We start from the raw sequence: 15627 nt of genomic DNA, 5'->3' as shown, positions 1-15627 counted from the left end.
AGAGCCCACCCAGGCCTCTGCCCTGGCTCATGGCACTGACCCTCAGGTGATGGCTTTGGGTCACTGGGGAAGGAAGGCACTGAGGATGACATTAAAGGCTTTGCTTACACTGGAGAGTGTCCCAGGCACTAAGCAAAAGAATAAATAAAGTATCCAAATCTCTCTCAGTAAAAGAGAGGCCACCTCCAGCAGGTCCTGAAAAAATGTGGCAGCTCCAACAACACAATAACCTTCCTGCTAAGTTTTCCACTCTCCTTAAATGTGTTTATTAGAAAAATAAATATTCTCAGTAGGTTGTAGGCCACAAAAGTGTTTCAGAGGAGTTATTTTGGAGTTCTTACTTATTTTGGAATCCAAACTTAGAATACTCAAGCAATAATAAAATTAATGGTAATTCTGGTCAAGGGAAAATTTTGTGTCTAGCCCTATGCTTTCTCTCTGGGCCTCTCACCCAAATACTGATAACTGTATAGGGCTCTTCCTAATCAATAACTGTTTTAAATAAGTATCAAATAATTCTTACTAACAAATAAGCATCAGACAGTTTCAGTGCAGAACACTTGATATATCAGACATAGCAATGAAAAAGAAAGTAGAGAGAATTGATTACAGTACAGTGGAATTAAAATATCTAGCTGCATCTGTTTTAAAAAGGCAGTGATGCCTCAGTTACAGGGAATTTCCCCTTGGAAGACAGCTGCACTGTGGAAGAGGAAAAAACAAAAAGCAAGGAAAAACTCCATGCAAAAGGACTTCTGCTTTCTGGTTTAAGTTATATAAAGGAAAGAGAGCCAAAGCTGCATGTTCTGAAAAATATCCATTCCACTTCTTGACAAACAGAATATAAACTATCTTCAGAAATCTGAATTCCTGATTTCCTACTACTCACTCCAGTCCTCGGTGCATTTCATGTTTTGTTTTTCCACCCTTCCCCTGCAGGATGAGCAGAGGGAAGGAGGACGGGCAGCAGGGCACCAGAGCAAGGAGAGGTCTGCAGATGGCAGCAATGTTTTATGTTCTCTGTGCACATCCAGGAGCTCTGCGGGGAGCACCTGACCCTGGCAGAAGGGTGTGCAGCACAACCAAGGCTCCAGCACTGCAATTTTTCTCACAAGAGCCTGTTTGGGAGCAGACTGCAGCACAGGGGGAACAGCAGGAATTTGTGGGAGTGGTGTCTGCACACCCTTGCATGCCCATGCACAAAATCCCAAAGGGAAGAATGAAAGGCACATCAGACAACACACAGCTTTGTGTGTCTGCAGAAATGGATGTGAACTGCTAAAATTTCTTCCAAATTTATAAAAGGCTTAATGACCAGCCTTTTATAAAGGTAATTTATAAATGACCAGCCATTTATAAATTACCATTTCAATAGCACCTGCAGAGTTTGTGAGGCTCTGAGCACCTTATAAAAGTGACATTCCTCGGACTTGACTTTGCTAGGATAGGATTCTCATTTCACAAATTAGCAAGCTGAAGCACAGTGACCTGCTCCAAGCTGCAGAGGGACACTGATATATAATTTTCTTCCCAAGCATCTCTTAACCTGTCAAACCCTGCCTCCTGCTGCAGTGCTGATACAACATGGGATATGCTGCAGCAGTGCAGACATTTTTTGGTTATGTCTGGCATACTTAGCAGCTGATGGCTTAAAATAACAGCTCTGGCTGCAGAAGTTGGGAACCATTCCCACTTACCAGCTCCACATGTGTCAGCTGCTGAGCCAGGGTGTAAGGGTCACTGCAGACACTCAGGATTTCTCTCTGAATTGATGGAGGTTTAGTTTTAAAGGCAACCAGCTTATCAGAGACAGCAGTACTGATCTTGACAATCCCTTCTTGCCCATGGCTGAGGGTTGCAAGCTTCTGATTCAGGGCTTGCAAAAGCTGATTCATCTTTTTCCAGTAAGCCTGGAGAGACAGGGAGAGAAACATAAGCCACCCAGAAAACTTGACATAGGAGTGGGTTTTTGTGCTGAATTTTCCTTTCTGCAAAATACTCCTAAGGCAGCAACAGGTTACCATTTTATTTCCAACAAGCCTATTTCAGAATAACCAGTTGGCTTAATTACAATTCCGTGCTCTGGACACAGAGACTGCAGTCAAGAGGAGAGGCAGGCAGGACTGGTGGGTTGGGCTGGCACTGAAACTCCAGATTGCTGCCAACATCAGGCTCAAAGGAGAGGCAAAGCTACCACATGAGTTACTGCAGCTTTCTGGAGCACAGCAGCTTTTGGTGCCTGTCTTTTATGTCAGCTGCATTTTGGCTGAAAACTCTACCTGTTAATGCTGCTTTGTCACCTCTTGTTTATTAGGAATAAGAAATGTTTCTAATGCTATTTTCTCCATCCTTTTGACCTGAATGCAGAAGAAGCTTGCAGCTGCTTGCTACCCAGCTGGAGTGGCTGGAGCATTGTGTAGCTTTGAGTATTTAATATCCAAATGTTAATTGCTACTGAAGGAAGCTCATATTGTATTCCAAGCACAGCCATGTGCTCAGCAGGCTCATCATTACCAACCTGCCCAGGTTGTTCTCAGAGCTGGAGCAACTCTTTACAGACAATGAGTGGAGTCTCTGGCCATGGAGGATGGGCAGAAGGAAATTACTTCAACTGCTCATGACTGACAGATGCAGACATCACAAAACTGAGATAACAGAACTGTTGGGTGGGTCTAAGGGTAAGGTTAACTGGAAATGTCCTTGGCTAGACTGTGCCTCACCACAAAGAACAGCACACACCCGTGTCCCAAGCTGGATGCAGCTCAAGTGAGCCTTTGGGAAGTCATCCCATGGTTAGATCCAGCCCTTGTGTTCAGTTTTGTCGGCTGTAGATAGTGTTCAGTGTCAGGCATTGACAGCATTCACATTTTAAGGGATTCACATTCCAAGGAACCAGAAACCAGAGTCAGTGCTCTTCTCAGCTGCACAGAATCCAATCTGCACCTTGGAGATAGCACCTCCTCCTACTTCACAGTGAAGAATAACTTCTCACATCTACTCTGTCTTCATGACAGGGTAGGAAAGGCTGGAGACCTTTAGAACGTCCAAAGTGCTTCAACTTCTGCCAGACTTCATAACTTTGGTGCAGCTTTTTTAACAAAAGGTTTCACACTGCTCTCTTGGACTCACATTGCTCTCCTTTCACTTAAGGAAGATGCTCCCTCGAGCTGGGCTAGAACATGCACCAGATGAGCAGAATAAGTCAGGCTCTCTTTTGTAAAACAGCTGCTAAGTCTGAAATGAAGCAAGTACCCAGAAGGCAGGAGGGACAATGGCAACACACAATGTGTTTGGAATCAAATCTCAAAGGTGAAGTAAAAATTGACTGAGGAAAACCCCACTCCTTCAGGTTTTATCTGTTACTGATGTATATTAGCTCCAAGAAAGGCCTTCTTCATGTAAATCCTCATGTCAACAGATGGTCACACTTTTGATTAACAAAGACTGTTCTGGACCCAAACTACTGACCACCACCTAAATATTTCTCTGTTTCACATCCAGGTGTGTTTGCAAATCTCTACACAGCTTTTTAAGCTCTGTGAACACAGTGGGATTTTTTACTGAAAACTCAAATATCTGACATTTCTAGCATTTTGTGAACTTATTTTGTAAATGGGAAACTCAGTTTTTTGGGAGTGGGGGACAGCACTGAAAGCCAAACCTTCTAATGAATAAAAAACATCTGGCTAAAAGACTTGGCTGGAAACACAGCTCCTCTTTCTAAAAGGAGTTTAGATGAAAAATCTTGGACCAGCCATGTCTAAGCAGTATCAAATTCTTCATAGTTTGGACAAAAAGCTGCATAAAATTGCTTGAAAGACATGCATATTAGCAAGTCTTTCAATAAATCTTTATCAAGAGATCTAGTTTCACCTAATTTTGTAGGGAATATGGCACAAAAAAATAGATACAGACAACAGTAAAGAAAGACTCAGGTAAGCCAACCACATAATAAAGAATGAAAAAAATGAGACACATTGAAAAGGCACAAACAATTACACAGAAATCAGAGCTCTTGAAGAGACTCGCTGGAAATCAGTTGGGTGCACCCTTGCTTAGAAAGCTTTTCTGTGCATAGTGAGAGAGAAATTTAAATAATTTTTTAAAAAATCCTGCTTTTGCCTTTCTAAAAGCCTTTCCTGCCTTCTTTAAACCACATCCACTAACTGAAAACAACATTGTTCATTACCTTCAACGTGCTGGTAATTATCTTGCCACAAAGTGACCCCCCACTGTCCAGGGGCTGCATGCTGGACTTATCAACCAATTTCACTTCCCTGCCACATTAACAGTCAAAAGAAGCACACAACTGTTTAATATTTAAAGAAAATGTTTCGTTCTTAACTAGGAAAGTTCCTCTGAAGACAGCAGGCCTCAGCAGGTGGCTTAGGAGCTCAAATTTTAATTAAAATTTCTAACTCTAAATGCAAATCACAGCACTTACTAAGAAATGCTTCTCAGCATGGACACCTTTATAAGCACATCACAGCCTTCAGAAAGTGGACTCTACAAAGAACAGGAGCAGACACTGCAGGGGAAAATCCTGCACTGACCTACATGGACTGGATGACATCACAAATCTTTCAGTCTTTAACTTCTGTGGTTCACAATAGGAGCAAGTTCCTTCCAAAAAAACTAATGGTCACCATCACTGTTCTGTGCTGTCCCTTAAAGGAAATTTGCATTTGGAGGATATGAGCTGTTTCTTAAATTAATTATTGATCTTGCTCAGGCATAATCACTTGCAATTACAGTGCCTAGTAACATCTGAAAAACAGTGATTTGAAACTAATGTAGTCTGAGGCCCCCCAGGACACCCACAAGGATTTGTACACAGCTGGGCACGCTCCAGAGCAAAGGTGGGCACTGCCTGCTCAGGTTAGGCAAATAAACCCCTGCTTTGCTTGCAGAAAGTTCATTTATAGCATTTGTGATTCTTCACCAGGGCAGCTACTGCTGTTAAAGAGCACATGCTAAGTCCCTGCTCTCCACCCTTTGGTGGACACAAACTGTGGACACAGTTCTGGAGGGTCTGCACGGGTTTCCCTCACTCCCAATGCTGAGGGGCTGCAAGGCATCTTTTGCTGTGGCTGGCCAGGAGCAAGTCCAAGCCTCTTTTCCTTGTGGGAATTCTACTACTCTGGTTAATGGAACTACAGCCACTTTGGTTTGTTTTTTTTGTTTGTTTGTTTGTTTTTGTATGTTTGTTTGTTTTTTGTTTGTTTTGTTTTTGTTTTTGTTTTGGTTTTTTGGTTTTTTTTGTTGTTGTTGTTTTGTTTTGGGGTTTTTTTGGGTTTTTTTTGTTGCCTTCACCTCCACCGGGTCTCACAGCTTCCCTGTCCTACCCCTTCTCTCCCAGACCAGGCAGTCAATCCACGCCGGCCTAGAGCCCCCTGGAAGTGCCAGACATGCTGCCAGCCCAGTCCAAGAGCAGCTGTTTCCATTCATATTTCATGTGCATGGGAGGGCCCAATTTCATTTCTGCTGTGCTGCAGCCCTGCTAATTCCTTCTGTCCTCTCTCCCCTCTTCTCTCTCTCATCCTCATGGGTAAGTTCTTGTTGTTCTGCTGGACTGCACCCCTCTGTGGCCTGAAGCCAGGCCTTCATGTAGCCAGTGGAACTGAATTTTTCCACATCCCACAGTTAACCTAGCAGTAATTAGAGACTCTCAGTGTACTATTTGCTTATTATTTTCATGAACTTTGCGGTCTTTTTAATGTTTCTGAATTAATTTATGGGGTTCACCCACCTGAATTTGCCTCTCCCAGAGGCTTCATTCACTGTGGCCCACTGTGCCACACACAGAGCTCACATATTGAACCCAGGACCATACAGACCTCTAGCCTGAGTCTGTGCTCAGCAGGCCACACACTGCTGTCTGCTGCCACCTCCATGCTCCCAGACAAGCTACGTGTCACTAATATTAGTATTTTCTTGAAATATAAGAACTTGGATGCAGAGAAGCTGTGGATGCTCCACTCTTGGTAGTGTTCAAGGCCAGGTTGAACAGGCTTGAAGCAACCTGGTCTAGAGGAAGGTGTCCCTGCCCATGGCAGGGATGTGGAGCAAGATGGTCTTTAAGGTCCCTTCCAACCCAAAGCAGTCTGTGATTCTATGATTGGACCTTGGGAGATCACAGCTCTGCTGCTGTTTGAATTGTCACCAGCACATTCAGTCTATGCTGTGCTTTTACATATTCCTTCTATAAAATGGGAATGCTGCTATCCTACAATTCCATGTGCAGGAGATAAATTCCAATGCTCACTGCTCCAGGAGCACCTAAAGAGAGGTGTGGATTTCAGGGAAGATACTACAGATTATTGCAGAATAAAACTCTGGGAGTATCCAGGAAGAGGCATGGAACAGATTGCAGAAAAAAGAGGAAAAGAAGGAACCAAGTAGGAAAATGAACTCAGTGTTTCAGCAGAAGATCCCAAGTCAGGCATCCTCACCTCATCACATGGGGCTATCCTGTGAATCATGTCCTTGAGATGGCCAATCATCCGCTCCTCCTGAAAGTCATACGGGAATGTCTCTGTCCACTCTGTCAGCAACTGCAAGATTTTGGGTCCAAATTTCCTGATTCGAGCCTGAAATGCAAACCATTGAATGATGGACTGAAACATGTTTACTCATTAAAGCCTCTCACTGTGTGTGCCACTGAACGTGGGGCCAGGTTTTCAAAGAAGGCATTTGTGTTGCACCTGCAAAACTTGCACACATGCATTCAGAGTGTGGTGCACAAATATTACATTTTGGCATGCAAAATGTACCAGAACTCAGGTGCATGCACAACTGCCTGCTTTACATGCAGATTAAAGTATTCTGCACATGCAATTGGCCTGTTTATGGTTGGATGGACATTTTGTTGGTGCAACCTTGATACCTTTTTTAAAAACATCTGGCCTTCTTGCTGAGTTGAACCATTTCTCCTTCCCTTTTGTACTTACAACCCTTCTATATTTTCGTCCTTCTCTGAAAAACTGCATTGAATTTCTTGACCATCAAAGAGGTTTTTTGCTCCTTTGCTTTCTGGCCTTATGAAAAAACTGCTTCATGACCAGTGGCAGATGCACCATGACTAAAAAGATGAACAGAACAGCAGCACTTCTGTAACTTTACCTGGGCTGCTGGTAATGTTGCTGTCTTCCCACATGAGCTCAAGGTCATGATGGGACAAGGACACTCACACAGAATACAGCTGATGCCCAGTTCTGGTGGAGAATTATCTGAGGATTGGGATGGGGCAAGGAGGGAAATGCAGGCAATGGCACAACTGGTGCATCAGTGTTGTCTCAAAAGACAGCCAGTGTGGCTGCTCCCAAAGCTTTCATCCTCTGTTATGTGAAAAGGAAATGGTGTTAAAAAACAAACTGCATTTTTATTTACAGAAAACACAGACTGAAACAAACAGCCTTCTTCTGCATCCCCACGTACTGCAGCTGAAGTGTACCCTGTAATCAGGAAAAATTATACTCTTAAGCTCCCTGGCTCTTTGTTTTTCAACCAAGGTGGTCAAAATGCATATTTCAGCTTTCCACCAACAACAGGTTTCAATGAACCACATCTCTAAAAATAACTGCTGTCAGCTAGCATTAAGCTCAGGCTCAAAGACCAGCAGGTGGCTGCTGAAGGGAAAGCTTTATTGGAAACTACAAAGGTCTGGGGAGACATTTGCTTCAGCTGTGTAAACTGCATTATGAATTGATGGAGAGGACTTTGTGTAAGTCGCAGGACATAGGATGGGAAGTTGTGTGTGTACAAAGTTTCAAAATCAGCCCCACTTTCAGGAGCACAAAATCAGCTGTGTCCCACCAGCCCTATATTGCTACAACACCCAGATGAACTTCAGGCAGATAAGTCTTCATAATAAGACATTGTTTTTAATTTCTTATAAGTTTAATGAGCAGCAAAACTTTGCAATGCTCACATTTAATCTTCCTAAACTTGTATCTGTCATAGAATTGGAGAACAGAACCTCACACCTTAGAAAACTTGTATTGCATGGTTCACCCCATACAGATATTTCTATTAACTCTGACTGTATGGGTAACCCAAGTCTGGGATTGCTGAGCATTCTGGAGAATGGCTCTGCACAGTGAAGGCAGAGCTCCTGTTGCCCATGGAACCAGCTGCCTATGCAAAACCAAGCACAGATGTTGGTGACTCAGTATTTGATGCCAAACTCACAGTTTCAAAGCTGGAAAGCCTGAACCTGAAAACCATTTCAGAATTTCTGGAAATTTCCAACAAATGCATGTTCTGTCCCTCTCCACTGCTCTGAAGGTGCATCTCCTGCTCCAGACAACACACCAACCAAGTGTTCACCAATGCAGCAAGGAGAGATTGGGCAGAACCCAGCACTGAGCAGCATCCAGTGGTACCCAACACTTCTGCACTGTCTGTGGCACTGCCAGAGGATGCACATGTGCTCCCATACACTGTACCAGGCTGCACAGTCCCTGGGGCAAAGTGGGGAGAGTGCTGAGGCAGGAACAGCTTGGATTTTCTCATTCTGTTCCCCTGTGAGGGCCCCAGAGCTGCTCCTGCCCATTCCTGGTGCCCCACTGGTGCTCTGAGGGCACAGGGCAGGAGGGTGGTGGGCACCTGTCCCCTGTTACATGGTGCTCAAAGTGACAGGGAAGGCCAAGGGGAAATATCACTGCACCAGGAGCAAGAAAGAAAAGGGGCAGAGACAGTAAGTAAAAATGGGAGAGAGTGGTGTGTGGACATCTGCACTGGACAGTGTGTGAGGGTTATGTCCTACCTCCTTGCATCCTGCAGGCTTCCCCAGAGCCTTAAAGGAGTTAAGAAGGAAAGTCACCTGGGAAGACTGAGACAGGGGGAAAGGGAAAATTAGAAGAAGATTTGAAGTGACTACTGCCTGACGCATTGCTCTCAGCCATGGATACCAGGATGCCTCAATGGCAGGATCTCAGTGCAAATCCTTTATGAGAAAGATTCATTCAATCTAAAGAGAGGCAAGGGACACAGAGCAGAGCCCCAGAATCCTCTCCCCATTGACAACACCTCACATTTTTCCTGTGTAAACATAAACTAACCTTGTCCAGCACGGGGTCATCCAGCCGCTGCTGCTCAATGCACTTGTGACAAACCCGGGACAAAAGCTCATGGGGTTCAATGAAGAGTCTGGAACTCAGCAGGAATGTAAAGATGTAGGCTTTCTGCAGGAGAAGGACATGTAGACCTACTGTAAGCAGCCACACAGTAGGTGATATTGACTGTAAAACTCTGAACTTGACAGCTTTTTCATTTTTACTTGGCAAGACCTTTATGAACTAAAAGACAACAATTCCTGTCCCTGGAACTGGTTACACTGGGCACAGGAGCAGCAGCATCTCCTTCCTCCACAGCATCCACTTCCAGCCCTTGGTTGCCTAAACCCTGGGCAAACATCCAGTGAAGAGAACAAGCAGGAGCAAGCCCAGGCACAGGAGACAGCCCAGCCAGGATGCTGGAGACAGTACAGCTAAATGGGCAGGAATCTCTGTGCTGTACTGGGTTGAGAGCTGCAGACACCCCCACATCAGCCACATCTTGCTATTGCCCTGCAGATATCACCCAGCCTATTTTCAGCAATATTTCATTTATTCTATTAACTCCCCAAATTTCATTTCTATCAGCCAAGTCATATCATATGCAGTTCCACATCTGTGAAGCTGTGGGAAGCAGGTCTGCTGGATGAATACTTGGATTATTCAAATTATTCCAGCAGTGAATTTAAAAGACATGCATGAAGTCTCAGTTGTTGCATCCTGACCCCTCCTTGCATCCTTGCACCCGAATTATCTCCTTTCCCCCAGCCTCAGCCATGCTCCCAAGCAGCAGGTATAATATTACATATCATGCACTGCCTAATGAAAATCTCACAGCCTGATCTGCCCATTACCTATTTTTATTGCCTTTCTGTTCCTTTTTTTTTTTTTTTTAATTGAGATGCTTCTTTATTACTTATTTTTAGCTGATCAGAAACTGAGCTCCGGGTAATTTAAAACATGCTGCCTGCTCTGCATTGATAACTTTCCCAGTCTCCTCAAGTACCCAGAAGTCAATGTTCCTCTGTGCTTTGAAATACAAGCCATGGAGATATATTAGCACTTAAAAGTCTTCCAGTCAAACTCTGTCTGAATTCCACTGAGGATGTCTGAATTCCACTGAAAATCCAGTGAAGTCAATAGCTTGCAGGACCATAAACCTGCTTCCAGTTTAGATCCTCACACTCTTGGTGAGGAAACACTTAATTTCTACTGATGGAGCAACGATTAGGATCTGGATTATGCTGTCCAGTGACTGCAAAGCTGTGAATACAATACAGGTAAATTACAAACCCACCAGAAGAAGCATCTCTGTCATCACCAAGGGAATGCTCTGTACATACAGGCAAACCTGGTGACTTCAGCAGCCACTGAAACTCAGCTAATTTAATGCCAGTTCAGTCTTGGGAGCTTTTTGCTTCAGTTTTTCTCTAAACCTCTCTGGGAAGCGCTGCTATTTTTGAAAAGCTCCAACTGCTACATCACTAATTCATCACCACGACAGCTCCCCCCAACCCTGTTCTCTTATTTAAAGGCAGTATCATCTTTGGGATCTGCTTCTTCATGGGAACAATTAAAGAGCAGTGAAACAGCATTTAAAGCAATGCATCAATTTACCAAGCTTTAATTGTATGCTGCTTTTAAATGAGCCCTCTTAATTCAAAATTTAACACATTTGCACTTTTGCATAAAGTGCTGCCCCAATTCATCAAAATTAAACCATTTATTATACTGTGAATTGCTTACTTCAGGGTAGTAATCAGTGGTAGGTATCAGATGCTGGATTAGAGCATCCAGAGATGCTGAGGTAAGGTTTCCATCCTGGAAGATCAGTCCTCCTTGTTCACCTTCTTTTGAAGTATGTAGATGAGGGCTGAAGCCACATGGGGTAAACATACTGGTAGAACTCAGTGTTTGGGGCATGCCTTCCTGCAAGAGAGACAGGGACAAAATCCATCAGATCCACAGCCACATCTGTCTTCTGGCTGATTTGAAGAGCACAGCCACCAATGAGAGCTCCCTGTGCACAAAATTAACACGATCTTCTTGATAACCTCCACGTCTCTCTCATTGCTGGCACTGGCTGATGCGTGGGCAGAACACAGAAAATGGAACATTTTGATTTATGATTTTGGGCCAGAAAGTGGTGGCAGCTACTTTGGGCTCCCCCCAGTCAAGGGTGGCTGTGAGGATTTGAGGATTCCCTTTTCACTGATCTCTGGGCAGGCCCACACAGGAGAGGGGAGATACCTGGGACAGACCTCAGCAGTTCCTGAACAGGATGAAGCAGTTTGTTTGAACCTCTGCCCCCCTGAGAACAAGGCAGGGAGAATTTAGGGTGTGAGGGAGAGAAAAGGGGTGCCACACAGAGCTTGCTTGGGATTGGAGCCCTGTGGCTCCCATGGGACAGCAGAGGTGTCAGAGTGAGTGAGGAGATGGGAGCAGGAGTCAGCTGGGGGAGGATGGAACAGTGAAGGGAGTTGGAGCAAACAGAGAATGTGGGAGCTGATGAGGAGATTAAATAGCAGGGGAAAGAGAAATGAGGAAGAGTGAGAAGGCAGACACCTGAGCTATATTTGGAGCCCAAAGTTAGTCAGTCCTAGATCTATACTTAGGTACTAAATAAATGTTTCAAAGAAGTCCTGAGCACTCATCGCTTTCACTGGAGCTGCTCAGTCCTCAGCACTTCTGAAAAGGAGGCCAGGCAGACTCTGAGCACACAGCCCGCATTCAAATCCCTATATTTCAGTTATCTGGGTTTTTCAGGTTGCATTCTAGGTTTCATCTTGATTTTGTGGTTTACAATCAGCTTTGAATGTTCCTCTTGTTGAGCAAAGTTGTTTTGTTTTTGAATTGCTGCGGAGGGATGAGAGATTTTGCCCTGAGAGCTTTAAAGCATCCCCAGCTGCCTCTGAAATCCCTCCTGGAAGCTGCTCCTCTCTCAGCTAGAGGCAGCATGATAGGACATGGATGGGAAAGAACAATGTATGCTCCCTTCCAGGTCTGCAAATGGATCACCCAGAGCAAGGGACCCCTCCGTGACATGACTAGTTGTTTTCATGTTTGATTTTACCTCATAAAAGGGAGGATAGGAAAGAGATAAGAGAGGAGCAGCAGAGCCAAGCAAGATCTGAGCCCTGCTGGGCCAGCAGTGACCTGCCATGGCAGAAGGGCCAGGTGACAGCACTGCCAGGGCTCGGCACACACAGCCAGCACACTCACCTTGGGCTTTAACACATTCCTCTGCCCTTTTCTGTATTCTGCTCCCTCTGCTTTTCTGCCTCTTTACCATCCCATACCATTTTTCAAAAGCTGACCCATGGATTTGGCTTAGAATTTGGAGTTTGCCTTTCTCCCCCATGGATATCAGCAGCTGTGCTGTGACCCAGGCAGCTCAGCCTCAGCTCCAGGCACAGCTTGGTGAGGTCTCTCCTGCAAAAACCCTTCCCTGCCTGGCACAGCCCATCTGCTCCCCCTGCTCAGGGCCACCAAGGAGCAGGGAATCATTGCTGTGAGCCTGGGAGAGGCTGGGAGCCGAGCCCCAGCTCCGTGGGAGATCAGGCTCTGCAAGCAGAACTTGGGTGACTTCATCCTTCAAAGGAGGGAGCGTCCCCTGGAGCCAGCAGCTCCATCCCTTATCTCCTCCTGGGAGCCTCACACAGGCTGCCTCTGGGATTTGCAACCAACAAAAAGGAACCAAAATGTCAAACCTGACCAATTCCTGCCCTGACTGGAAAATAAACTAGATGTTGGATTTCAGTTTAAGGACCAGAACATGTAAATGCCATCCCAGGCAGGATGGAAGTTGAAGCATCCAGTTCTAATGAATGTGCAGATGTGCCTGTTAATAAAGCTGTGAGAGCAAGTAATTGCTGCTTTTTGTGGCACATAGCTCAGACTCTGTGCAGTAAATGGGAAGGACTGCCAAATCCCATTTGTTACTTCTAACACTCTCTATGTTATGGCTTGTTTCTATGGCAATAATCCCAAGAAGGATTTCATGTCCACATAGATCAAGAAATAAATCTCATGGACATACAGCTGTCTAGATGAGGAAAAGAAAAAGTTAGAACAGCTGTGAACTTACAGGACACATCCTGGCTGCAGCATAAAACAGAACTCACAACTAATGATTTATTCAGTGCAATCTCTCACTGTCAATGCCATTTTTATTATCAGATAGAAACCATCTAAACAGGATATTGCTTGAACTTCTGCATATTATTAAATGAGAAATCTTGCTGAAATACATGGTAATACTTTTTAAGAAAAAGTACATTTTTAAAAAGGAAATAAAACAGCTGTACAACTGTCACTGAGACATCTGTCTTGGGTATTGTCAAGAAATTAAATTTGACTTATTTATTATGAAGTTCTTGAGTAACCTCAAGTTTTCAGGCAAGGCCTGTCTCATACCTGAGCTGGTGCATGATTGCCACCTTACTTGCCACCAAAGAAGACTTGAAGGTTTTTACAGATGCCTTTTGCTCCCTTTTATGTTACATTCACAGCAGGATGAGGCCAGCTGTACAAAGGATAAAAGCCTCTTGCACCACTAAGCTCAAGAATAACTAACATTAGCATTTGGTAGACGTGAATTCAGGACAGGGACTTCACTGCCTAATTCCTTTTTCTGTTCATACATTTCCAGAGTTCTCTTTTCAAGAGTGCTAAATAGAAACAAGATCTTTCTTTGAAAGAGCGCAAATACACAGACAAGGCTCTGCTGTCAGTCACTCACAGAACACAGAAACAAGGGAAGCACTGGGAGGAACACAAACAAGCAAACAACCAAGGAGATTTGTCTTATTGAGCTCTTTGGATGATGGAAAAGGCAGCACAGGCAGAGGCAGCCCCTGCCCTGAAGGGCAGGGACAGGGTGAGAGGCAGCACTGCCAGGCTGCAGCAGAGAAATTCCAGCTGAAGAGAAAAAGAAAATCATCCCCTGAGCACTGTGGAAGAGGGGCCTGGAAAGGATGTTCAATTTCCACCCTGGGAGGTCTTCGAAACCCAACTAGACAAGACTCTGAGCAAAATTCAAGCCCTGCTTCAAGTGGGAGCTTGGACTGATGAGTGCAAGAGGTTGACATTTCCATTCAAGTATTGCCCCATTTCTGAGATTTTTAATATAAACCCTGGCAAAATTGAGTCCAGAATATTAGATATTTGTAAAGAAGTCTAACTTGGCTAAAAAAGGTTTTTCTGCTTTTCCTAGAAACAACAGCTCAAATGTGGTAAAAATGACTCAAAACCTCACTTGAAAACCTCTTGGACTTAACCTCAGGTCAATGTGATTTAAGGCTGTGATTCAGCAGGTGCTTCCATGAACTTTCATCCAATTCAACACACAATGTTTTGCTGTTCCTCTCATTTCAGAAGCAAATCTGATGCCAATTTCAGTTGATAAATGGTGCTCTGGAGGAAGTGAGATGACGAGATGTTAGTGAAGGGCAAACTTCCACCCCCAACACGCAAAATGACTGATGATACATGTGGCTGCACACACACAGCATTTAAACTACCTCTGTGCTCTGAAGGGCTGACACCAGGAGATAGGAAAGTGTTTCTGCACTGGCTAGCAAAGCAAAAAGAAAATCCAGGGCAGACTGTTTCTGGGACTGTCTCTGTTACACAGAACCTCCCGTGGGGCAGAAGGCAGGGCATGGGCCGCCTTCCTTACCTAGAGGAAAACAAGGTGATAAATTGGAAGCAAAGGCAGATTGGACTCAGCACTACCTGGAAAAGGAACACCAAATGCTGCTGGGCTGGGCTGGTAACATTTTGTGTTAATTTTACCAAAATGTTATATCCACCAGCAGTGGCCAGAGCAATCACACCACCATTTAAAAAATAATGGCAACATACACCTTTTTATCTTCCTCCACTGTATTTCAACACAGTGATAAAAAAAAGACATAAACACTTCTCACTACCAATGATGCTGCTTACATAAAATATTTCAGGACTTGATTCACTGAGCTAAAGCATGGAACCAAAGGATCACCAGCGCTTGGGACAAAAATTACCCACAAATTCTGCACCTATCTACATCTCCAAGTGCCTTGAAATCTGTGGAAAACCTGATGGAAACTGTGGAGAAGTGCCCAGACCTGGAAGAATGAGGAGAGTTAAAGGAGCCCTAAGCATGCACTGGTCTGCAGCAGGAGAGGTCCAAGGTGCCAGAGGATGGCTGCAGGCTGCAGCTCTGCCTCCCTGGGCCAGGCAGGTGACCTGCAGCACAGCCACGAGGGCAAATACCCCCCAGCATCCCCCAGCTCCACCACTGGCTGATACAGGTGTCCCCGTGGCAAGTGCAGTTAATGCTAACGGGGACACGAAATGTTCAGGAAACATTTAATGTGGCTTTCAGCGCCTTTGATGTGATAAGTGTTTTATCCTTTATCAAAAACCTAATCGCGCTGTTTACTTTTGATCTTCATTTCATCTCTGCCTTCCATCTGCTCTGCCTCTCTCAAGGGGAAACAAGAGCTGGTGCCATGTGACGAAGGGAACGGGGCTGCCGACTTATCTTCCTTCCCACCCACTTAACTTCTGGATTAACCAAATAAAT

The 15627-nt window shown here is 44.6% G+C and overlaps 1 protein-coding gene across 2 annotated transcripts in view; it reads right to left on the bottom strand.

Annotated features, from left to right (window-relative positions):
- The window catches only part of RASGEF1C (RasGEF domain family member 1C), a 68207-nt gene that overhangs the window by 17519 nt on the left and 35061 nt on the right, over nucleotides 1-15627 (bottom strand). For both annotated transcript variants that reach the window (XM_058034684.1, XM_058034683.1), the window contains 4 exons: nucleotides 10803-10985; nucleotides 9063-9185; nucleotides 6453-6590; nucleotides 1698-1910 (listed from right to left, as the gene is read on the bottom strand). In XM_058034684.1, coding sequence (XP_057890667.1) covers nucleotides 1698-1910; nucleotides 6453-6590; nucleotides 9063-9185; nucleotides 10803-10979 — 651 coding nt within the window. In that variant the 5' untranslated portion in view covers nucleotides 10980-10985. The remainder of the gene's footprint in view (nucleotides 1-1697; nucleotides 1911-6452; nucleotides 6591-9062; nucleotides 9186-10802; nucleotides 10986-15627) is intronic.

This window comes from Melospiza georgiana, chromosome 15 (genome assembly GCF_028018845.1).
Source record: "Melospiza georgiana isolate bMelGeo1 chromosome 15, bMelGeo1.pri, whole genome shotgun sequence".
Classification (NCBI taxonomy): Eukaryota; Metazoa; Chordata; class Aves; order Passeriformes; family Passerellidae; genus Melospiza; species Melospiza georgiana.
The sequence above is the reverse complement of the archived record's forward strand: the minus strand, read 5'-3'. Positions and strand labels throughout refer to the sequence as shown.